Source organism: Cololabis saira, chromosome 20, assembly GCF_033807715.1.
Source record: "Cololabis saira isolate AMF1-May2022 chromosome 20, fColSai1.1, whole genome shotgun sequence".
Taxonomy (NCBI): domain Eukaryota; kingdom Metazoa; phylum Chordata; class Actinopteri; order Beloniformes; family Belonidae; genus Cololabis; species Cololabis saira.
In genome coordinates this window covers 16,840,096-16,866,137 of record NC_084606.1, presented here as the reverse complement: position 1 = coordinate 16,866,137, position 26,042 = coordinate 16,840,096, and the positions used below count along the sequence as shown (strand labels likewise).

Here is a 26,042-nt window from a genome sequence, read left to right as displayed (position 1 = left end):
GTCACAGAACTTCACTAGAATATCAATCAACACGTCCAGCGAATACTCATCACAGAAGTCTGCTATGGAGCTTATCTGTGTGGTCAAGAAAATTGGAACTTTTTCAAATGCAGAGCCGCTCACTGCAAAAACTCAAAACCTTACCAGGAATATTTGTCTTATTTCTAGTTAAAATGTCTCATTTTTAGCCAAAAAATCTTTTTACACTTAAAACAAGAGTCATTACCAGAAAAATAACTTATTTGACCATTTTCACCTGTTTCAAGTAAATTTTCACTTGAAATAAGTAGAAAAATCTGCCAGTGGGACAAGATTTATCTTCTCATTACAAACAAAAAAATCTTGTTCCACTGGCAGATTTTTCCACTTATTTTAAGTGAAAATCTACTTGAAACAGGTGAAAATGGTTGTTTTTGAGTCTTGTCTTAAATGTAATGAGATTTTTTTTTACTAAAAATTAGACATTTTAACTAGAAATAAGACAAATATTCTTAAGATTTTGAGTTTTTACAGTGTAAAATAACTAGTGAAATCGATCATGTCGTTTTGATTTGCATTTGTAGTTATTCTATATGTATTGAGTAATAGAATAATCAATACAAATAGACAGAGTAATTCCATAAATGTATTTAAAAAACAAACATTTACATTTTCCCTTGAAGCCAAGGTGTGGCGGCTGCCATACCTTGCCATACCCAATTGACGCCCCTGTCATCACCAGAAAAATAACAGCAGAAAAATTACTTATTTGACAATTTTCACCTGTTTCAAGTACATTTTCACCTGAAAAAAGTAGGAAAATCTGCCAGTGGGACAAGATTTATCTTCTCATTACAAGCAAAAAAATGTTGTTCCACTGGCAGATTTTTCCACTTATTTTAAGTGAAAATCTACTTGAAACAGGTGAAAATTGTTGTTTTTTCCAGTGATGAGTCTTGTTTTAAGTGTAATGAGATTTTTTTTACTAAAATGAGACATTTTAACTAGAAATAAGACAAATATTCTTGTTAAGATTTTGAGTTTTTGCAGTGATCCATTTTACTTATCCTGTGAAGGACAGAGTCATATTGATAAGTTCAGAAAACTGTTTTTTATTGTTGTGCTTTAATGTATTTGATGTAAGCCTAGTGAATATTTAAAGCTTACAGAAGGCTGCATTTAACTGCTGCTATGTCATTCCTGCAGTATTTGGTCAGTGCTATTATTTGTAATATATTATATTATTTGTAATCAGCACAAATGATCATCCCCATATGATAAAATCCACCATCCCCCCTGATTCTTTTTTACAACTGGAGTACTGGCTGTACCCTAAGGGATGAACCTGCATGACCCCCCAGACACCGGTCCGACAAGCCTGACCTGCCGCTGATCCCGGGGGGCGTGGTCAGCTCTGAGGGGGCGTGGCCAGCTCTGAGGGGGCGTGGCCAGCTCCGAGGGGGCGTGGCAGGTGAGCAGACGCTACAAGACGGACGGGCCTGATTCTGCTGCAGTGTTTCGCCGCATGAGGGATGCAACGCAGACAAGTTTGTTTTTAAGTCGTTTACGGCAAACTGTGGTTTAGTTTTAGCCAACATATTTTTTTAAATCGTTGCTGCTGAGCGAGTTACTTAAAAAAAACAACTTTTTTTTAAGAGAAAGATCGTTCAACACTTGTTCATCACAGGTTTTTTCTCAAACTTTTCCCCTCCTTTAACGACAGGCGAGGACATTTCGCTTGGAGAAACATTTTGAATAAGAAGTTGTGGGGATGGCAGTGCCGGAGTATCCTCATCCCTTCATCCACGAGGTGACGCTGACCAGGGGCCAGAGGATCAGGGTGAGGTCACTTCATTCATTTATTCATCTGTTCACTGCGTTTGTTAGTTTTACTTATATACTTATTTTTGAATGTCAGGGTAAGCCCCAGCCCCCTGCACTAATATCTATTTTTATTTATGTATTTATTTTGAAGTCAAGCCAGCTGAAACTAATTACCCAGTGATTTGGATGGCTCAAAGCTCTCAAAAGTTTTGTATACAAGTTATACTGGGTTAGATGAAACAGAATGGCAATAGTTAGTGAAAATGATCTTTTTAATGTCAAAACAAAGTCTTCCTTAAAACAATTACCTTTTGTTTGACATGTGTATGATGGCTCTAAGGGGACAAGACACGGGTCCACGCACAATGGAGGAGTGTTGACATGTTTTAAATAAAAAAATAAATAAAAGAAACTTTATCCATGTGCTCTCACATTTGGTTTCTCATTTGTTTTCTGTTTTTGAATTTTGAACTACAAGCTTCAAATACAGCCGTCTTCCTATTAGAGGACAAAGAGGCCTTCAAAGTCCTCTTACCTCTAAGCAAAAGAGTCATAAATGCCTCTGCTGTGAGCAGGTTTCACTGTTAACCTGACAGAGGGTTGCATAACTATGATGAATAAGTTAATAGGGTTGGGAGGTTAAACAAATAGTTGGTGTATGTGATCATGCTGTGAGTTTACATTGCGTTAAACTCTCCAAATGTGGAGAGAAATTTGATTTATTACATGTTTCAGATTAGGACTTTCATCAGTTGTGTACTTGAATGATCCACGCTAGGGGTGGGTATTGGGAAGGACCTCACGATACGATACGCATCACGATACTTGAGCCACGATACGATACACATTGCGATATCCCGATTATGCGATATATCCCGATTATTATATTCTACATAGTTCACCGAAAAATTTAAAAATGCATTACACGTCTTAAAATCCAAGTTGTATATATGTACATCAGATGATAGTGATGGATCTTAAAATCCGAGTTGCACGTTCATCAGATTATAGTGACAATTCATGGGACAAACTGAGTCAAAACAATGTTTTATTATAACTATACAAGCTAAAGTTACAACATATTTGTATATGTTTTTCATATTATTTAGATCATATGAAATTAACATTAAATTTAGTATGAGGTTGCTTTAATTATGTGGCAAATGATAATAAACACAAGAAAGATGGTACTAAAACCAAGGACAGGCACAGTGATCAGTCAGTATAGATATAAATCCATAAATAAATAAACCTCTGTCCATTATTTTTCATTTTTTAAGGACAGGCAATTGTGTTTATATAAAAAATAAATTATAAAATGAAATAAAACGTGAAATAAAACCTGAGCTCAGTGCAGGGCCCTCCCAGGGTTGGTAGAGAGTGGCAATGCCCAGGACTGTCACTTAGGTAGGAGCACTGGGTGATATAATGGGAAAAAGATCGGGGATAATAAAAAAAAAAAATCGATATTCAAATTTTGAATATCGATATTGAATCGGCTGGAAAAGTATCGCGATATATTGCCATATCGATATTTTTGCCCACCCATAATCCACGCAGATTCTTATGTTCTCATTGTAATGTTCTCCCTCCACGTCTGGTTCTGCAGGGGCTGATCCTGGGCAGCATCCTCTACCCGCTCCGCATCACCCTGGCGACCTTGGTCTTCCTCATCATCTGGCCTCTGGCTCGGCTCCGGCTGGCCGGCCTGTCTGCCGAGGAGCGCTCTCGACCCGTCACGGGGTGGCGGCACTGGCTTCTCCACCGACCCGTCTGCCTCCTGAGCCGAGCGTCGTTCTTCTCCCTGGGCTTTCTGTGGGTGAGGGTCAAGGGGCGCAGGGCGGACCTCAAGGAGGCGCCGGTGCTGGTGGTGGCGCCCCACAGCAGCTTCCTGGACATGCTGGTTTTCTGTCAGACCGAGCTGTCCACCGTGGTGTCCCGGTCGGAGAACGCCAGCTTGCCCGTCATCGGAGGTAAATGGATGCAGTCAGTACTAGAGTTGTAAAAAAAAAAAAAAAAATCAGGGGGGATGGTGGATTTTATCAAATGGGGACAGATAATTTGTGCTGATTACAAATAATATAATATATTACAAATAATAGGAGTGACCAAAACACCTGCAGAAATACTGCAGGAATGACATAGCAGCAGTTAAATGCAGCCTTCTGTAAGATTTAAATATCCACTGGGCTTACATCAAATACATCAAAACACAACAATAAAAAACAGTTTTCTGAACTTATCAATATGCCTCTGTCCTTCACAGGATAAGTAAAATGGATCACTGCAAAAACTCAAAATCTTAACAAGAATATTTGTCTTATTTGTAGTTAAAATGTCTAATTTTAGTAAAAAAATCTCATTACACTTAAAACAAGAATCATCACTGGAAAAAACAACAATTGTCACCTGTTTCAAGTAGATTTTCACTTGAAATAAGCCGTAAAAATCCCACTGGCAGATTTTTTTTACTTATTTCAAGTGAAAATTTACTTGAAACAGGTGAAAATTGTCAAATAAGTTATTTTTCTGGTGTTATTTTTCTGGTGATGACTCTAAATGTTGAAATAGCAGTAAAACCACATTCATTGATGAAATGACATAAGGGATGGAAAGGGGGGATGGCAGTTTTACAGGGGGGGATGATTTTGACCGTTTTTATTTCAGGGGGGATGCCATCCCCCCCTCATCCCCCCTCAACTCGAGTACTGGATGCAGTACATTGGACTTTACATGCAGTGATGCTGTTTTCCTGATTCTTAAAGCCTCTCTGAAGCAGCAGGATGTTTAAGAATGATTGCCAGTTTTGAACAACAGAGACGTTCACATCATAAAGTCAGTAAAAAATGGGAACACTTTTGTATGTTTTGGTTTCTTTCTGGTTTTATTTTTGTGAATACTTTTATCAAAAGTCGCCAGGGGTCCATTTTACCTTGTTAAATACAAAATAAGGAGCAACTCTTTGTTTATATGGACGGTACCAGTTCATATGGCTTCTCTTTCACTGTGGGAGAAAGAAGGGGGGGTCAACAGCATGTCTCAATCTGCCTGATTTGTCTCCTCTTACTTTCCTCCTCAAAGCGTGTCTCAGAAAGTCACTCTGTGAAATGTTATTAATTTACCGTACTCACGATAGAGGACAAGGGCGCTTGTTGATGGAGCTGTAAGCAAGAATAAACCACTGTCTCCCTTTGAGGAGGTCCTGGATGTGGAAAATATTAGCTAACAGACTAATCCAGCACAAAAATAATTGTATGTTGAAATGGATTCTAGTAATGCTCTTCAGTGACAAATAATAGAAAACAGTTGCACTATAGACCAAAATAGTTAAATGAAATGGTTAATTCCACACATTCAGTTAATATTAACTCGGTCATTGGATACGTATATGTGGACCTCTCTCCTCATATTTTAAAGATTAAAACACAAATGCAAGGATGTGACTCATTACAATGGGTTTCAATCTGCCTTTCCATCTTGCTTACTAGGTGTGTTTTTAATTCAAGAGTCCTCCCATAGATTGGTTCTGATTTAGTGTTTTGAGGCTGCTTTCACTTTTCCAGCTCTGCTGGAGTTCAACCAGGCCGTGCTGGTGAGCAGGAAGGATCCAGAGTCCAGAAAAAAGGCGGTTGCTCAGGTCATGGAGAGGCTGACCTCTGACGGCTACTGGCCTCAGGTGAGATGTGTTCAGGGGTCGTAAGAAGAGCGAGGCATGGTCATGGTTTGAGGGTTGTTTACTGGGAAACTGTCCAAATTTTGCAAAGGAATAAAATCCTTTACCATTTGACTCTTCTGTAGATGCTGATGTTTCCTGAAGGAACCACGACCAATGGCCGTTCTCTCATCAAATTCAAGCCTGGTGAGTGCCTGCTGAAAAACATGAACTGGAAAGAACAGTTTGTTCAGTTAATGACAGAACACGCTGCCTACTTTCTGTTGTATGAATCGTGCATGAAGGAACGGGATGAGAGAAAGAAGGGTGTGTCTGTTTATAGCGTTGGCGAGGGACTCCTCCTTCCTCTGTGGCGTAACCAGTTCTCATTCCTGTCTCCTTCCTCTGTTTCTTCCTCACTGTCATCAGGTGCTTTCCTCGCAGGAGTCCCCGTCCAACCGGTCCTGCTGCATTACCCAAACAAGTTGGTCAGTACAATAGATGAATTTGGAAAAGTTTTTGCTGCTGCTGTTTTTGTCCGGGGAGGTCTTCACAGACATGCATTGCGCAACAGTGGCTTTCATTTTTATCTCCTTAACCAGTGATGCAGGGAGGTTTCTGAAAACAACTGTGCTGCGGATGCAAGACGAGACCTTTTGATGCAGGCGCAGAAATGGATTCACAACTCTTTTATCAAATTAATAATTGATATCAAACGGAAGGGGAAAACAACTTTTGAACACCTTGAATATGTGGAGTTAATCTCAGAAGGATGTCGTCATTGGGTTTCTGCTGGTTAGATCTGGATGTTTAGTCTATTATGAAGATATTTCTTTTGTTTTATTTCCATTAATCTCTTTTTGGATTGTGAGTGTGACATTTTGCCAATATGTCATCCCTTCACTTCATGCATCATAGAAATGTATCTCGACTTCATATTTTATAGTGACAAATATGATGAGTGTTGGAAAGAGTGACCCTACTAATTAATCTAATTAGTGTGGACACTGTTTGTAGATGGGGAGCAAAAGTCATTCATGTTGTTGTTCACCTGTTGCTAAGTGACAAAAAAGTTTCCAGGAAGTGCTTGGCAAATCTTGGCTAGTTTTTCAACTTGTGAAGTTGGATGGATGCTTTCCCGCGTGAGCCAAAGGCTCTGGCTTTATTGATGAGGATTAAAAGAAGAGCTGCAGAAAAAGCTATGAAGTTGTGGTGCCTAATGTTCTTAAACGTAGACGGGAGTTGCTGGAGTCGAGGCTCGTTCAGGCGCTGCAACTGTGAACTGTGAACAGGTTTACTGCAGTACCGAAGTACCAGGTCCGGAGGGGAAGCCAGAGGCTCACAAAACTGGTTTAAGTTTAAGGGAGCTGACATTACAAAAATGTCATGAGACCAAGGTTCATCTGAGTGAAGTGCAGCATCCAGATCAGCTTCTCCTCTACCTTTAGTGACGCGTTTGTGTCGTCAGAGTGTGTGCAGCAAGTACATTTCTGCACTGCTCAGCACAGGAATAAGTGGGTTCAGTAGTGGAGTAAACCATCCACCACAGCTTCCCTTAAAGCACATTTAAACTTTTTATTATTGAACCAATTGTAATTTGTACAATAAACCAACTTGGATCAGAGTTTCGACCATGAGAATCATGGGATTTCTCTGATGGTCTCTCACGTTTCAATAATTGCTTTTGTAACCTAGATGCATGATACGATCTTGCATGTCAGCTTTCTTTGTGCACCTTCATTACATTTAGGAAAGAGACTCTGACAAAATTTGGGCAGCTGGTTTGATGTGTAAACATGTGCTGCATTCTTGTCCTTATATGATCCTCAAAGGCACGACTTCTCCTCCAGTCACGGTGCAGTAAGTCTTGAGACGGGTAATCAGCTGTCAGAAAGGGAAAGATGGTGGATTCCTTTCCCTTTGGGAGAGATGACGTTGGAGGAGAAAAGATCTGAAGTCCTGAGGAAAAAGTGTATCACGGAGGCTTAGCTGATACGCAAGTTGGACGGATGGCCTTGTAGGCGGTACTGTCCTGCAGTAGCGGCATCATTCAATAAACATGAATGAGATGCTTTCTTCAGTTTGTTTTGACGCTGATCTTTCGGATCTCACATCTTCATCACCTTGCTGGATGGTTTTAAAAATCTGCATCAGGACTCTGAATTCATTGTAGATCTGTGGGTTTCACCGTCATAAACATCAAGGCTTATTTGTTGTTGAGCCGTGGCATCCAGAGCTCCGGCCATGTTTCAAGCAGGCTCTGGTGTAGTGTTTTGTTTTTTTTCCAAACCGAGATGAGCTGCTTGTCACTGCTTTAGATGGCCTTTTGTCCGACTCATATTTTGAGCACTGTGACTGAGAGAATTAAAATTTGACAGGTCATTGTTATCAAAGTGTGAGCTGACCTGCATTGTAGATACAAAGACTAGGTACAAAGCAACTTGTCTCAACTGTTGCCACAGCAACAGCTGAGACAAGACAGGAGGGTTGCTATTTGAACTGTAGACTCAGGCTGCAGAAACAGATGGCTCCTCTTAAGTAGCAGTGTGGCCCTGAAGGTGATCATGCAAAAAATGACTCTAAAAAAAGACTTGAAAACAAAACATCTCAAAGATCGAAACTTTATAAAATAGTGTGCAAAGTAAACCGCAGGTTGTGCCAGGGCACTATAAGGATGTTTCAAGGCACACTGTTCAGAGTGAGAATTTAGCATTTCATGGTGTGGAGATAAGAGACAAGTGAACTGCAGAATAAAGACTATCACACTCGCTCTGTTTACATGCTCGGCAATAAAACGGCTCCAGAGAGTGATGCACCGCTCTGGCGCTGAGTTGCAGATGAAATCATTCTTGCTCCATTTACATGTTGGAGAGCTTAGTTGACTTTGTGTTGCCGTACAGCTCTGATCCAAAGCCTCGACTCCATCCACGTATCTCTAAACAAAGAGCATTGTCCGACATCTCCGTCACCGAGCGTCTACTTCTTACCTGCTCTGCACATCAGAGCAGCTGAACTTTTAAGGCGCGCCACATGAAAACTCTGGTAGCTCATGCAAAATTGGTCTTTTACTGTGTGTTTAAAAAAAAAAAAAAAACAGAACAGATGGGCATAGTTCACATAACTTAATGATTTTCATAGTCTGAGTAGGACTTTATTCTGAAGACTTTTGCTTATTTGAAGGAAGAGTGAAAATAAATGACATCATTGTATGAAAGAGAAAGCTGGAAGTGAGAAATCAACAAAATGCAACCCTGTTTAAAAATTAATTTCTACCGGTGAATTTAACTGGTGTTTGTAAAGAGAGAGATGAGTGAAATCCTCCAGCCTGCATTTTTATTTATTTAAGTGTCCACTGATTAGTGTTCTTTGACTTTTTTCTCAGGATACTGTTCGTTGGACGTACAAAGGAACAACCTGGTGAGTTACTGTGGTGGTGGTTGTTGTTGTTAAAGCTATTTGTTCCTTTTTTCCTTTTATGATCCCTCTCTGTAAAAGATTTCAATTACTACTTGAGGTACAAGCTCAAAGGATTTTTCTTTTTTTTCCCCCAGATTTTTATTTCAACTCTCAGAATTTGTAATGTATATTTAGTCTTGCAGTTCATATGATTGCTCTTTTTTTCCATCAGGATGGCGGCTATGTGGCACACCGCTTCACAGCTCTACAGCAACATGACCGTTGAGGTGAGTCCACGTGACGCATGTCGGGGAGTGCTGGGTCCGTTTAGGGCGTTTCTACGTCTCTGCTGTCCTAACGCATGCAGCAACGATGTTGTTAATCAGTATTGCGGGCGTGTATTTTGGATGTCTGCTCGACTTTTAACCTTATTGAGCGTCAGTCTTTGCCTAGATGTAAATTCAGGGGCTGTTCACATCGGGTACAGTAACAATGATGCATGTGTTCACATGTTGGGTGTGTTTTTATTGTGTGCGATTTTGTTTTTTCTTTGTTTGTTGTTACATCAGATGCACAATGTAAGAGAAGAAAAATCCTAATTGAGATAGAAAAAGTAATGAGAGCATGTGACATCAGCAACACAGTGAAATAATGCAGTGTACCTGAACAGCTTTATTTTAATTTACTGAGGCGCAGCAGAAAGCGACATGCTTCAGCTCCTTTGTATTCGACCCAAAAACATGACAACTATTGATTTAGATATAATTAACTCAAAGCTCTAGTGTTTTCCTCCACTTCTTGGATCAGTTAGTTTTTGTAAGGGAGACGTAAACCTTCCTGAGCTGCCGTAAAAGTGGGTCTACTGGGCCCTTGCTGAACTCACATTTGAACATGCCGCCCTCCAGCAGCTTTGAATATTTGTGCATTTCCAAAGGCGATGAAATCTGATGCCTGCATGCAATTTGAACATTGGATCTTTTTTTTTTTTTTTAACTATATTTACAATTCTCTGTAGCTGAACTCTGATAAAACTGAAGTGCTGGTTATTGGCCCTGATGTCATTCCAGCTATCAGCCAGTTTCTAGGTGATTTGAGTGTCTCTTAAGTCCAGCCTAAGAAATCTTGGTGTTGTCTTGGACAAAGACATGTCATTAGAACACAACTCCAAGCAACTGATAAGGAACTGTTTTTACCATTTAAGGGCCGTTGTTTCCAAAAATGATCTGGGGCTAATTATTCATGCTTTTGTGTCATCTTGTTTGGACATCTGCAACAGTTTGTTTTCTTGCTTAAACAAGAAAGAACTGTCTCGTCTTCAGCAAGTCCAAAACTCTGCAGCAAAGCTGCTGACCTGCTGTGATAGAAGGGCTCACATCACCCCAATTCTAAAAACTCTTCACTGGCTCCCCGTCCCTTTCACTTTAACTTGAAAATCTTGGTCCTCACTTTTAGAGCTCTGCATGGTCAGGCCCCCTCCTACATCAGGGACCTACTATGCCCCTACACTCCATCTCGGAGGCTGAGGTCATGTGACCAGAGCCTGCTCATGGTCCCTCGTACCCGCTTTAAGACGCGAGGAGATCGCTCCTTCCAGGCCGTCGCACCGAGGCTCTGGAACAATCTCCCGCTGTCGATACGTTCTCTGGACTCCATCAACGCTTTTGAGAGCAAACTTAAAACCCACCTGTTTCTAAAAGCTTTTAAACATTAGTAGTGAGAGGGTTGTTTTATGACCACCATGTGGATTTTATGTACTTTTATTCTATGAGCTTTTATCGGTATTGTCTTGTTTTTATCGTTTTTCTACTTTTTTATTGTAGTGTTTTATTTGAGTTATTTTATTTTTTTGTAAAGCACCTTATGACATTCCGATATCATTCCAATGATATGAAGGATGACAAAAAGTACATCAGGATGTCCTTAAGCATGAGTTTACTCACATTCAAGCTTGCCATCTTTAAAATTACTTTGGACATGAAATGTTTCTGTTGCTTATCAAGAGACAGTCATCTAATAGGCGTGACTCATTTTCGAGTGCATTGTACATTTTAAACGGTGTCTGACCTGTGTAAGTATTTGTAGAAGACTCTATTTGATAGATGATGCTGAGCTTTCAGTGAATTAGATGTTTTAAATTCCCGTTATATTCTAACAATACCTGCTCTTTGCTGAAGTGTGAAGCTTGTTCCTGTTCCCTGGACCGAGATCTGGGTCATGTCAATGTTGTTATAAGATAAAGAGGGCGAGTGTTTTTACAAGCGTTATTTTTCAAGTTCCCGGTACGTTATCAAGAAGTTGTCTTCAGTAATGTGTGGTAGCTCTTTCACACTTCTGACGAGCAACTTTACAGGAGATGAAGAGATAATCCTCGCCTGTATGGACACCATAATATAATGTGTAACTGCTAAACCCCATCTACTGTACCTTGTGGAAGCTGTGGCTCATTTTTAATGTTATGGCAACAGCATCAACATGTTTCAGCAACAGCATCAACGTGGTACGTGATGTTTTGGGGAAGATTGTCATCTTGTTAAAGTTGTTTCTGGCGAGAGAACGCAGGAAGGCTCTTCCATCATATGAGCATTTCTTGCAACTTTTTAACCAAAGGGTTCATTTGGGAAGTGATTTTAATTCCTGAATATGGAGCCCGATTAAAAGATTGAATATAGGCTCACGCTTGTTTCACTCTCCAGGGTCTTAATTTCTGATTTTCTGATATTAAGTTGAACTCTTTATACATTTAGTTAAAGCTGCTGATGAGGTTGAGCGAGCTACTTTGGGCCCTGCTTCTTAGCATCTTACAAGGTAGCGGCCGTTCGTAAGAACGGAGCTTCAGGTGCTCGATGCAACCGTGTGATTAAGCCCTTTCTTGGTTGCGTAGGCCCAATACATAGATTTCAGGGAGTCAAGAATCCTTGGATAGATTTATTTAAAAGACACAATTATTGTCTTCTAGTCATCAGGTGATTTAGTTTAATCGTAGTTTTTTTTATTTAACTGAAAACTAGGTTGATGATGTCATGACGATCGTTAAAAAGGACAAGGAGGGTGTCACGGGCGACCTGACAATGTGTCGCGGGTGATTTGCCATGTGTTTTTATCACGGCTAACGCTGGGTCATTCAGCTCAAAAATACTTAATCACAAAACATGACCTTATTGAAGTGTATAACCTTTATCTGTTCTGTGGTGTGAAGCAACCTTGGAGCTATCGCTCAGCGCCATCGAGGAGGCTATCTATTTTTATTTTTTTATTTTATCAATCCCTCCGAAAACATCCCCGACAATATAATTTGCAGATATTTATTGTTCTCGGTGTGGACAGACCTGGGGGAAAAGCACATCTATATCTCATTAGGGTTGTTGAACTGTTGCTATAACTACATGAAATAACAGCCGTCTCCTTTTTTGTGCCCAAGTTTCTGCCAGTTTACAAGCCCTCCCAGCAGGAGAAGGATGACCCCAACCTGTACGCCGACAACGTTCAGAAGCTCATGGCGAAGTACGTAACAACAAATGCTGATCCTTTTCTTTCTCACTTAGGCGTAGTGAGTAACACAACAGCTGTTTACAGACTTAAGCAGAGGTGCTGCTGAAATAATAAACTTCTGCTCTCTACCACCGGGAAGATGGCTGGAGGTCACTGTGCACCAGTTACAAGCCCCCGCATACACTCGTGATGTACTTGTGTTCTGAGTAATTAAAGCAGAAAAGTAATGGTTACAAGTTACTGTGACATGATTTTTCGTTTTCAATTTTATTTATATAGCGTCTAATACAACAGATGTTGTCTCTAGACCAGGGGTCGGCAACCCGCGGCTAAAGAGCCGCATGCGGCTCTAGAGCCGCATGCGGCTCTTTAGCGCTGGAGCTTTTTCAAAAATGTTTGACCTTTTTTTTTTCCTTTTTTTTTCTTTTTTTTTCTTTTTTTTTCCTTTTTTTTCTTATTTTTTTCTCTTTTTTTCCTTTTTGTCCTTTTTTTTCTTTTTTTAATCGCAACATTTAAACTTTTTTCTCGACATTTCGACTTTTTTCTCGAGATTGTACTTCAATATTAATCTCGACATTTTGACTTTTTTCTCGAGATTGTACTTCAACATTAATCTCGACATTTTGACTTTTTTCTCAACATTTCGACTTTTTTCTCGACATTTCAACTTTTTTATCGGAGTGCATAATGAAAAAAATAATCTTCCCCCAGTTATAACTAATATACATTGTAGAAACATGCAGCAAGTGTTGCCTTCATTCTAAGGCTTATACAAGACTTTTCATTTTTTGCGGCTCCAGACATATTTGTATTTTGTGTTTTTGGTCTAATATGGCTCTTTCAACATTTTGGGTTGCCGACCCCTGCTCTAGACGCTTTCCAGAGACCCAGAACATGAACATAAACATAAACCCCCAAGCAATTATTACATAAACAATGGCAGGTAAAAACTCCCCTAGTGGGAGAAAAGCCTTAAGCCAAACAGTGGCAAAGAAAAACTCCCCTTTAGGAGGGAAGAAACCTTGAGCAGGACCAGGCTCATCCTTCGGCAGGAGGGTTTTGTGTTTTACTTCGCAAAAATTAAAATGTCGTCTGACGATTCTGCTCTTCACCATGAATCCAGATGTTTTCTGTATTCACCCACACATGTTTAACATGGTGTGTACATATAGATTTTGAGCTCCTAGTTGAGTAGAAAGTCAAGGATTTGTCAGTTTTCGTTCCATATTAATTCAGTTTTTGCCCTCCAACGTTCCCGTTTTCTCTTAAAGTGTACAACTGTCAGTTTCAGATCAGAGCTGTAACGACTCTTTCCTTAATTAGGGTGCAGTGAAGTGAGTATTGGTCTGATGTTGTAGTTATTCAGCTTTGATTTGAGATGATTTTCATCAGAAGGGGCTCCAGTTAGGTGAACAGTCATCTTTGTGTCATCTAAAGTATTGTGTTGTGTTTCAGAGCCTTGGGAATCCCAGCTACAGACTACGTGATGGAGGGCAGGGTTCCCGTCAGAAATGTGGGAGGTCTGTCTCTGCCGGTGGATTCTCCTGCCAGGGAAATGCTGTCAGGGCTGCACAAAAAAGGGTAAGTCGCAATCCCCTGTGCTTTTTGAGCTCTGGTGCCTCCTAGACGTGGAAACCATGTACTGCATCAGGTTTGGATGAACAGCATCATCACTCCTTCCTTTCTTTTGTGTGCCTTGTGTTTTTTCCCTCCAGTCTGGGAGCACATGAGTTGGCGGTAGTGCTGGACAGAATGATTGACAGGTGTCAGTCAGAGGCTGAGGGTTCAAGGGCCAGTGTAGAAGAGCTCACCTCCATTCTCGGGTTGAAAGAAAAACAAGCAGCTGTCCACGTCTGCCGCCTGTACTCCAAGGTACTGTGTTTGTCTGCGTCTGAGATCCAAGTGCAAGCCTCGCCTTCTGTGGGGCTTTTATGACTGGAAACGTCTTATCAGTTTACAGTTTGATGGCAAATATTTGCTTTGCATCAGGAACCACTGGTGACTGCCGTGTTTTTTTGTTTTTTTTTAATGCATTTATACATTTTAGAGATACATTTCTGAAAGTAGGAGGTAACATGGCTCTGGGTTCTAGTAAAAGGTAGTAGACAGGTTCTGGTATTGGAGATGTGCTGGTGCAGCGCTGTTGATGATATTGATATTGGGGATGATGGGTACAGTTACAGTGCAGGTTTTCTGTAGTAGTAGAGTTTATTTCGAATATGAATCATAAAAAAAGAAAGAAAATAAGACAATCGTCTTAACATGAGACATAACAAAGTACATATTCGAAAGGGAGTGAGAAGAAGTAAAACTTATAAACTCTCACCCCCTCTCCTTAAATATGACTAGCTAACACATGCGAACATAACATTATGCAAACATAATAAAAAAAAATATATATAAATGAAAAAACAAAAACAATCAAAACAAGACAATAAAAACATTGTAGCAACATAAGCTACTGACTAGTGTAAGAAAATAAGGATAAAAATAGGAACTAACAAAACACTCATCACAGATCTGCTATATGATATGGGGTTTTTCTTTATTTGAAAATGGCATTCAGTAGACCCCAATATCCTGAGAATTTTTAGGTGGCTACAAAATATAATTCATACAGTAATTAATACATTTGATAACAGATCTGCATTATTTCAGTTCCTGTTGATTTTTCCAGAAACTGAAGAAAATCAGAGTAAAGGGATTGCCATCCTTTATTTCAGACGTGTCCTCTGTTTGTGTGTCTTTTTTAGGATGAAACTGTGGACCTCAGGCAGGTTTACGTGAGCGTTTCTGCCATTACTGGATTCACCACCTTCAAGTCCCTGCTCCACACTGCTTTTAATGTAAGTCCCTAACGTGTTCTTGCCTAAACAACATGGATCTGACTAGAATAAGTCTACAAATGTTTTTAATTGGTCCAAACCTTCTTGTTTGAAGGGAATTCAGAGTTCTAGTTGGGATGAGAGATGTCCCCTCTCTTAACTTGACAAATTTGTGCAGCTTTTTGCTTTTTATGCAATTATTTCTTAAATACACTTGTGTTTTTAAATTTGGCAACCTTTGGAAATCGGTCTTACTTAGTGAACATGCCGCAGTGTCCCTGTTGGATTTACCAGCCGTAATTGATGCTGACACTACATGGTTAGCTCTGTCCGACTGCTGTGCCACCTCCACATCTGGAGACTTGAGACAGGAAGTTACAAAGCATGATTGTGTAACTTCTCCTGCTGGCTTTGGCAAATGGAAAACCTTCTTTTTTTGGGGCGAGGGGGGGTGAATGTCAGATGCACATCAATTTCAAGCAGACTGATTCTGTTTTAGTCCTATAAACATGACGACAGGCTAATCGGTATTCATTTGACATAAACTACTTCAATGCACCAGTTTGATACCGCTTATCAATAAGTGGTTCCCTTATTTTCAGCAGTATTTGGTATCGGAAACAACTCTTATCAGGAATATGTTTTTTGTTGTTTTCTTTGCCTAAAGAAATCCCATCATTCCTGTCTTGCAGCTGTTTGACCGTCAGGGCAGAGGCAGCCTGAGTGCAGAGGAGCTCTCTGGCCTCATGGGGGCGCTGCTGGGTTTCCCTCAGCACAACACTGCTGCACTTTACGCTGAGGCTTCCAGTCAGGGCCCGCTTACTGAGGGTGAGTGGTCACTATCGTGTGTGTGTGTGTGTGTGTGTGTGTGGTCAGTTTCAGCGGAGGTATGTATGTATGTATATGCAGTACTCGAGTTGTAAAGAAAAATCAGGGGGGATGGTGGATTTTATCATATGGAGACAGATCATTTGTGCTGATTACAAATAATATAATATATTTCAAATAATAGCACCGACCATAACACCTGCAGAAATACTGCAGGAATGACATAGCAGCAGTTAAATGCAGCCTTCTGTAAGCTTTAAATATCCACTGGGATTACATCAAATTCATCAAAACACAAAAATAAAGAACAGTTTTCTGAACTTATCAATATGACTCTGTCCTTCACAGGATAATTAAAATGGATCATGGCTAAAACTCAAAATCTTAACAAGAATATTTGTCTTATTTCTAGTTAAAATGTCTCATTTTAGTAAAAGAAATCTCATTACATTTAAAACAAGACTCATCACTGGAAAAAACAACAATTTAAACCTGTTTCAAGTAGATTTTCACCTGAAATAAGTAGGAAAATCTGCCAGTGGAACAAGATTTTTTTTGCTACTAATTAGAAGATAAATCTTGTCCCACTGGCAGATTTTTCTACTTATTTCAAGTGGAAAATTTACTTGAAACAGATGAAAATTGTCAAATAAGTTATTTTTCTGGTGTTATTTTTCTGGTGATGACTCTAAATGTTGAAATAGCAGTAAAACCACATTCATTGATGAAATGACATAAGGGATGGAAAGGGGGGATGGCAGTTTTACAGGGGGGGTGATTTTTACCGTTTTTATTTCAGGGGGGGGATGCCATCCCCCCCTCATCCCCCCTCAACTCCAGTACTGTGTATATGTACACACAGTACAAACCAAAGGTTTGGACACACTTCCCCATTTGTTTGAATGAGAAGGTGTGTCCAAACTTTTGGTCTGTACTGTGTGTGTAAAATATATATTTAATTTTTTTTTTTATATATTCCCAGAAAACCTGCTGGGAGTGCTGACGACCCACCCCACCTATGAGAAAGTGTTGAGCGAGTACCTGCGGCCTGACGAGGCGGGCTCTTGGCTGCCAGTCCCACCTCTGGCCAACGGGAAACCTGTGAACAACAACAAGGTCCCTCACAACGGCAACGGATCGCTCCACGACAAGAAGTTTGAATGATGGCGTTTTGTTTACTGTGCAGACGTTTTACTCTGAACCAGAATATTTAACAGAATTGTATTTTTCTACATTTTTATGTGTTGCATACTAGCATCACTTGCACAAACACTGAAAAGCCAAAAGCTGTTAAAGTGGGATGAAATGCTACTGTGTGTGTGGGATGAAATGCTAGTGCGTGTGTGTGTGTACGTGTACCAGTTTGCCTTTTTTAAGAAAAAAAACTAATTTTATGCCTTTAGTTTCACGTGTTGTTAAAGTTTTACTTTGTTGTTTGAAGCCATAAAATGTTATTTATAAAAAATGTCCTTATGTATATTGACTTTTGTGACGGTTCAATGGTTTATGCAGAAAAAATGACTCCGGAAGTTTGGTTTTGTTTCTTTTTTATGTAACTGAATGATTTTTATTTCTTTTTCTGTGAATGTTTATTGGCAATAAACTGAATTAACCAGGCGTTTGTTTGTTTTCCTATGTGCATGAACTCATCTTGAATAGAAGCCATTTTAACTTCTTGAGGAGGTTGAGTTAGAACATTTTACACGTCTATTTGAATTAAAACTTTTTCAAAAACCCAGGTTTTCCCGTGCTTCTACGTTTCATTGGACTTAACTTGAGTTTCTCTTTCTTAGGCTCCACATCGTCCCCTGATTGCGTCGTGTGTTTTTTGGCGGTGCCCCGCCCGGTGAGGGACCTGGTTCTGAGTCTCTTCATGGGACTCTCGAGGCCTGCTGGTTCTGCTTGGACGTCTTCTGTCTGCTCTGGACCTGGTCCGGGGTTTTTCCCTGCACTCTGCAGTCTAGTTGAGGTTCTTAACTGTGAACCTCGAGTTCTGGCTTCCAGCACGGGGGGACGTGGTGGCGGATTTGCTGCATGTGACTCGGGAGACAGAATGGGGGCTGATTTCACTGAGGGGGACTTGAGTCTTCTAGGACACTTTGACTTGCACGTCTCCCTCACTGGTGCCTCCCCTGAGCCTTTCTGATCAGACGTCTCGGCTGAGTATTTTGCGACCCGAGTGCTTGTGCGAGTGGGTCTACGAGGTTGAGAAACCTTACTCTTTCTAGCATTCAAATCCTTTTGGGGGATTTTGGCCATCCCACTGTTCCCTTCACATTTCACCCCCTTGCTTCTTGTCAGAGGAGGTTTCTTCTCGTCCATGTCCAGCTTCCTCTCAGGCGTGCTCTCTGAGCATTTAATCTTCCCTCTCTTCAGGACCGCCGACTTGTGTTTTATGTCAGCGGTTGTAGTCCTCATTCTTGCCCTCACACCACTTGCTTGTTGACACCCGTCCTCTTTTTTCTTCCCTGGGGTTTGAGTTGTACAAGTCTTATTTAACTCCGCTGCTGTGCAGAAACTATCAGGTTTGCTTGCAGGCATCCTGTCCCTCTGAATCTCCTCTGACTGCTGTTTGTCTTCATCCTGCTCTGCTGTGTCTGCATGCAGTCCTGCTGTCTTCACATCACAATCGCTGTCCCCTCTTTTAAATAATTGTCTCCTTCCAGAGGATAAAGCTCTCTTTTTTCTGTAGGTTGTCAAATTCCTTTTTGGGGTCGTCCTCGGGCCTCTTCGTCTCTTTTGACTGCATCTGAGGACACTAGTCGTATGTTTGGTGTCTTTAGCGTCCACCTCCTCTTTTGGAGTATTTTTTTTTGAAGAGGTTTCTTCAGCTGCCGTCGTACTCCTCCTCTTTGGCTTCCTCTTTGATCTAGCAGGTTTGTTTTTAACGTCTGAGGACACGCCAGAGGATGGACCCCCTTGAAGCTCTGGAGGTTTAGCGCTCCGTCTGTGAAGACCTAAGTATGAGAATCCCCCAGTTAGGGAGACGTCTGCAGAAGAGGTGTGACAGTTGTCAGCGAAAGCAGGGAAGTACTGACAAAGTACTGGCAAACTACTAGTGGCAAAGCGGGGAGTAACAGGGCTGTTGAACTCTTTGTAAGGTAGAAATGCTGTCACATGACCGTCATATGGGGTACCAGTTGGTTCCCCATAAAGGTGCGATGGTGGGAGGGGAGACGAGGTGCCCCCACTTTCCTCAGTGAAGACTGGCTCTGTGGGGTCGGGATTCGGTTTAGACTTTATGCTCTGATGATCCAAGTTCATGAACTTGAGTGTCCAATCAACATGTGAAGTTGGTGGAGATGTCTCCTGTTTGACTGGATTGCCCTCGACGAGAAGTGGAGGCGTCTTCTGCATCATCTGCAGACAGAGAAGAGAAGTCGGGAAGATGAGCTCAAAATATGACTTGATATTTAGCCAAATAAAAGCTTTTTATTCCCATTTTCTATGTCCCTCTTTGATTAGGTTCTTTCAGCTGACTCAGGTCCGAGTAGGGTTGCCACCCGTCCCGTAAAATACGGAATTGTCCTTTATTTTAGAAAAAAATGTTGCGTCCCGTATTGAACTAATACGGGATGCGATTTGTACCGTATTTTCATTAACTTTTACACCATATTCTAGTTGAATTATTGAAATAAATTAACCTTTACACCATATTCTAGTTGAATTATTGAAATAAATTAACCTTTACACCATATTCTAGTTGAATTATTGAAATAAATTAACTTTTACACCATATTCTAGTTGAATTATTGAAATAAATTAACCTTTACACCATATTCTAGTTGAATTATTGAAATAAATTAACTTTTACACCATATTCTAGTTGAATTATTGAAATAAATTAACTTTTACACCATATTCTAGTTGAATTATTGAAATAAATTAACTTTTACACCATATTCTAGTTGAATTATTGAAATAAATTAACTTTTACACCATATTCTTCACCTGTAGCTTCTCCCAGGTAAACCCAACAACCTGCCTTTTAGATCCCATTCCCACATCACTTTTAAAGACATTTTATGAATTCTTTGAGGAACATATTTTAAATATAGTAAATTACTCTCTTCAGACGGGTGTCTTCCCTGCCGCCTTTAAAATGGCGGTGGTGAAGCCCCTTCTGAAGAAGAGTAATTTAGATCACAGCATTTTTAATAACTACAGACCTGTATCCAACTTACCCTTTTTAAGTAAGATTTTAGAAAAGCTGGTTTTTAACCAAGTAAATTATTTTTTATTAAGAAACAATATTTCAGAGAAATTTCAGTCTGGCTTTAGGATGAACCACAGCACCGAGACAGCCCTTTTAAAGATTTTAAATGACATCAGGTGCAATTTAGATAACCGCAAACTGACAGTCTTGGTTCTACTGGATCTTAGTGCCGCCTTCGATACAGTAGACCATCACATTTTATTAAACAGACTGAAGCACCTGGTGGGCCTCTCTGGTACTGTTTTTAACTGGTTCCGCTCCTATCTCACAGATCGATCTTTCTTTGTAAGTTTGGATACATGTTCCTCCAGAATGCATGAAATTAAGTGTGGGGTCCCCCAAGGGTCAATTTTAGGTCCGCTTCTTTTTAACCTTTACATGCTTCCCTTGGGGGACGTCATCAGGAGACACGGCATCAGCTTCCACAGCTACGCTGACGACACACAGCTGTACATCGCCGTGTCTCCTGATGACACAGGGCCACTTGATGCCCTTTTTAACTGTATTTTAGATATTAAGTCATGGATGGCAGATAATTTCCTACAGCTCAACCAGGACAAAACAGAGGTTTTAGTTATTGGTCCTGAAGGCCGGAGAGAGAAACTTTTACCAAAACTACAAGATTTTAAACCTTCGCAACGTGTAAAGAACCTGGGTGTTATTTTTGACTCTGAGCTCACTTTTATTCCACACATAAAGAATATCACGAAAATAGGTTTTTACCATCTTAAGAACATAGCCAGAGTCCGCCCGTTTCTCTCTCAGGCCAGCACGGAGGTGCTGATGCATGCTTTTATCTCTAGTCGTTTAGATTATTGTAATGCCCTGCTCTCTGGTCTTCCTAAAAAGAGTATTAAGAACTTACAGCTATTACAGAACTCAGCCGCTCGCGTGCTGACGAGGACCAGAGGGCGGGAGCACATTACACCTGTTTTAAAATCGCTGCATTGGCTCCCCGTCCGTTTCAGGATTGATTTTAAGGTTCTTTTACTGGTTTTTAAGTGTCTTAACGGTCTTGGGCCATCTTATTTATCTGATCTGCTTTTACTGTATCAACCCTCACGGACCCTGAGGTCCTCTGGTACCGGCCTTTTAACCATTCCCCGAACCGCGACCAAAACCCACGGTGAGGCTGCATTCAGCCATTATGGCCCCTCTTTATGGAACAGCCTGCCAGAGAACCTCAGGGCCGCAGAGAATGTTGATATTTTTAAAAGGAGGCTCAAGACACACCTTTTTAGTTTGGCTTTTATCTGATCTCATTTACCTAGTGTTTTTAGCTATGTATTGTGTGTACTTCTTTAGCTCTTTTATCATCTCTAAAACTTTAATCCATTTTAATGACTTTTTACTTTATGTTATTTATTATTCATCTTAAGTTTTATATATATTTCTCTAAAATTTTACACTTTTAGGCATTTTTTACTTTCTTTTAATCTTTTAGTTTTTAGCTCCAGTGTTTCCTCAGGGGGGTCGTTCACACTGGGAGGTGTGCCTGCTCCGCCCATGGGGGTGTCGTCATGGGGATCCCTCAGGCCTGGGTAGCTGGGGGGGGGCTCCACCTTCTGTGTGGGGTCTGCCCCGGTCTGTCCGGGTTGGGGGGGTCTCTGTGGGGATGCTTCTGGTGGTCGTGGTCGGTGATGCCTCTCGGTGTGGACGGCCACCCATAGGTAGTGTTTTCCTCACCTGGATCGTTAGTGCTAAGCCATGTCACCAGTCCACTTATTGTGTGTGTGTGTGTGTGTGGGTGTGGGCGTGTGAGTGTGTGCACAGGTATATGAGTGTGAGTGTGTGTGTACGCGTGAGGGGTGGGGTCGTATGGAATGTTTTAAATTGTGTTTTTTTTTATTGTTATTTTATTCTGCATGTAAAGCACCATGTGTTGCATTTTATATTGTATGATTTGGCGCTATACAAATAAATAAAGTTTAAGTTTAAGTTTAAGCTATATTATACATCTGGGCTGATGTGGACATACGTAGCATAGGAGGCTAATTCAGTTGCTAGTATGGTTGGCTGTCTGTACAGTCATGACAGTTCAATGCTATTAAAGCACTTTAAACTTTAAATCAAAGCATTTTGTTGTTTCATATAAAATAAACACATTTTTATGCAGTTTAGAAGTTTTGGGGCTTTTTTTTTTGGCTCCTGCGCTGCTGAAATCAGGGCGTCCCTTATTTCTATTTCTGAAAGGTGGCAACCCTAGGTCCGAGGGAATCAAAGTCACAAGTGAGCACCACAGTAAAAGCAGGAACCAAATCTTTTATTTTTACAGCAGATTTTTTTCAGGCCGATATCAGTCTGGGGTTTTATATATAAGTTAATATACAAGTCTAAGCTCCTATGACCCATCTGGGTTTGATTTGTATCAGATTAATTTTGATTTAATTTATTGGGACTTCTGCTGAAAACAAATACAACAAAGATCTGCTCACCTCCTCCTGGGTGAAAATATCGGGCAGCTCGGATTCTGGAGAGAGGATGGAGCTCAGTAAGTCCACATTCAAGACTGACTCCACCTGCCAGAGATTTACACCGTTTGTGCCACATAAAACAATAAAAACAAGCAGAACAGCTGGAAACCAGTTCAACAAAGTGCCGTAACCTCAGATTTAGCCTCAGCCTTCAAGTTATGGATTTACAAAATGTGAAATCAAGATTTATTTAAAAAATCATGTCATGTTTCCTTTCTTTACACCCCTCGGGAATTAAAAAGTTGCACAAAATCCAAACTACTTACAAAAAAATAAGATAATCAAGATATCTCCAATGTTGAAGTTTATGGTGATGGATGTCACCTCAATGTACACACTTATGAGAAATTAGGATATGTGCAATGCATTTCAACCCCAATGTTTGTCTGTGTGTGTAATTTATTTTTTTTAAACACTTTATTGAATCATGAATTAGACTTTTGCTCATTGTTTTGTCTCTCTGTTTCAAACTTTGTTCTTTAAAAATGTAGGAGAAAATCTGTAATCAAAATTGTGTTTAAAGTGTTCAAAATAAATGAGACAGAAACTAAAATGCATGCCAACTACACTAAAACTACACTGTCAATAACACTAGGTGGACAGAGAAAAGGTAACCAGGTCCTAGCCTGAAGTCTTAACACCTCCCGTCAATGTCAACTGATCATTCACAAAACTTATAGTCTTTAACTGAAAAACCTTGAATGCATTTCAGCAGTAAACCATCATAAATATGAGATCGTACTTTCATGTCTGTGTGTTTTATGTTACGATGTAGACACGAGATCAGGAAAACCTACATTTCTAAGAAAGTTTTGATCGCCGCAGAGCTCGTCCAGGTACTCCACAAATGAGCTGTTTCCCAGCGGGGCTTTCTTCCTCTCCTCAAACACATCTGCCTTGTTTTCATCCTCTATTTCTTGGATCTGGGATGGAATGACGAAAAGATGACAGTGAATCGGTTTTACAGAAAAACTATTTTTTACAATCAGAGAATAGTTTTAGAGTGTCTGCCGGACAAAAAAAAATTGATTCAGAATTTGATCTGTTTTTAAATTTTTTCTTCCCACATTAACAAGTCATGACTAAGAGTTGGGAACCTTGAACGAGAGCGAGTCCGTGACCCTCATGTCACTCTCACAAACATCATCTGGGGATTCTGTTTCCTTGTCAGGTGTAGGACCTGTCTGATGTTCTTCTGCAAAAGAGGACAGATACTTTCAACCATTTCTGTTCATTATTGAGCAATAAATTTAAAAAAAAGTGCTGACAAGGATATTTGTATGAGTTTCATTATGAAGACAAAATGGACTACATTATTGCCAAAGTTCATAAGTCCAGCTATGACTGCTCTTTGCTCTCTGACCTTGCATCCTGTTTGTCTCAAATATCGGTATCAGATTCACATTAAGCTGCTCGCTGTCTCTTGGTGTTGAAAACCTGGAGAAAGATTTTGCAGGTTTTAGTCACAGCATCACCATAAAACGTGAAGAGCTATTCCAAAGAATAGTTTTTCCTCCTTACAGAGTGGGGCCGAAGGTCTGATGGACAGTCAGTGGGCAGGAGCACCAGCTGGGAGGAAGCTCAGGCTTGAAGAAGCGGAGCTGAGGAGGTAATGGAGGTAATGGAGGTAATGGAGGTAATGGTCCACCAAACCAGAGCTGACCTGGATAGTTCGTGGAGTTAATGAGATGTGGACCAAAACCGAGCCTGGCTGGCGCTGGGTGGGGCAGAGGACTCATATTCAGCCAGTGGGAGTCTTGAGGAGCACAGGGGCTGCATTGGAGGGGGTTAAATTGAGGTGGGATCCCAACACCAGCAGGAGAGAAAATATGGTGGTTGACCGGAGAAGGATAAACAGCTGGCAGGAAATTCAGGTGGAGGGGTGTGTGCAGGGCAACTGCAGTTGCAGGGGGCTGCAGCGAGGCAGAAGGATCTATGATTGCCCGATGAAGCCCCAATGGATCAGGCATGCCTCCTCTTAAGATTTCACGCTCCATTTGAAGCACCTGTTCTGTCACCCAGTGGATGTCTAGCTTCTCCTCTGAAGCAGATCTGACAGGCGAGGACAGTTGCGAGAAATGCTTGAAGGGTAGATATCCTGGCTGATTAACCCTGTGATCGAGAATGATTTCAGGTGTAATTCTTGACGCCTGATCTGGTCTTTTAACTGTCAGAGGAAAATGAAATAAATAAATGACACAACAGTGGTGTGAGTAACAGTGATTCTGGGTTATTTTAAACTAGCCTGGCGGTGTTTCATACTGCAGTTTTCGTTGATGCATTCAATGTTTTTTTTTCTGTTCCAGTCAGCAAAATCTGAATACAAATAACAGTTTGTTTTTTATTTGCCTGACAGTATGACAGAGAATATACATTTGCATATTTCAAGTTCTTTTATCCTGAAAAACTGTGCAGTGCAAATTGTATGATGGCTACTCTGCAGAAAAATCTTTCTTTACCGTAAAACTCACCTGCACACAAAGTGACAGTGCATGTATAATAGTGCATGGTCTGCATGTGGAATCTGGTATTCACAGAAATCCTTTCATTTCATATGAACAGTTGAAATGATAAGTTAATTTACTGAAAGTATAACTACATTTTAACCCTGTATAATATAATGTAGACAGCATGCTGTTGTTTGCATGGATTACAATACTGTTATAATATAGTGCTGTACACATATTGACGCATATTATTGTTTGATGAGTAACCTATCGTGGGCTTACCTTTCTTTTGTGACAAATCAGGCTGAATTAAAGCTGCAGCAATGCCTTCACATTCCACTTACTGAAGTCAAAAGTCTTTCAAGTTTGTTTTTGAAATGATATTTTGAATGAAAACATTCTAAAGGTTTAAAGACCTGAAATTCGATTTTTATCATATTTTTTTATCAATTCATCTTTTACTTTATATTTATTTTATATTTTATTAACTGTGGTGTATAATTAAATCCCATGTATAATTAGGCCTATAAATTAGTTATATGTCCATGCGCAAAAGAAGTTGTTTGTGTACACTTTGTTTTACACTTGTCAGTCTTTGATTTTACTTATTTATTTATTTTTTTAATAATAAATGAAGAATGGGAAAATCAAGCGGGTTTATCTCCATGAAAACCGAATTCAAAACTCTATTGAGTAGTGGTACTGCTGGATGAACTCAATTTCCCATGATGCTGAGCGAAGCACACACGCGTATACGTCACCGGATATCCGCTTTATCCTTCCGGTTTGGTAGAATTTCTCGGCACGTGCTATTCACACTTAAAGCGGTGTGTTTTCTCCAAACTTTGATATTTTTTCGATCTATTAAAGTTCTTTTTTAGCTTATTTTTCAACAAAAAGCTTTGTTTTGAG

General features: G+C 40.3%; 1 protein-coding gene across 2 annotated transcripts; it reads left to right on the top strand.

Moving 5' to 3' along the window:
• Window positions 1–1,402: 1,402 nt before the first annotated feature.
• On the top strand, window positions 1,403–17,637 carry lpcat4 (lysophosphatidylcholine acyltransferase 4). 2 transcript variants are annotated; one of them, XM_061709905.1, is made up of 14 exons: window positions 1,403–1,450; window positions 1,703–1,819; window positions 3,413–3,776; window positions 5,367–5,479; window positions 5,602–5,662; window positions 5,885–5,943; window positions 8,838–8,872; window positions 9,084–9,138; window positions 12,270–12,352; window positions 13,796–13,921; window positions 14,056–14,212; window positions 15,094–15,186; window positions 15,858–15,993; window positions 16,976–17,637. In XM_061709905.1, exons 2-14 carry the CDS (start codon window positions 1,751–1,753, stop codon window positions 17,155–17,157), a joined length of 1,533 nt encoding a protein of 510 aa, XP_061565889.1. In that variant the 5' UTR covers window positions 1,403–1,450; window positions 1,703–1,750; the 3' UTR covers window positions 17,158–17,637. The 2 variants fall into 2 exon arrangements, with proteins under 2 accessions (XP_061565889.1, XP_061565888.1); XM_061709904.1 differs by lacking the exon at window positions 1,403–1,450 and having other exon boundaries at window positions 1,506–1,819.
• The last annotated feature ends 8,405 nt before the right edge of the window (window positions 17,638–26,042 follow it).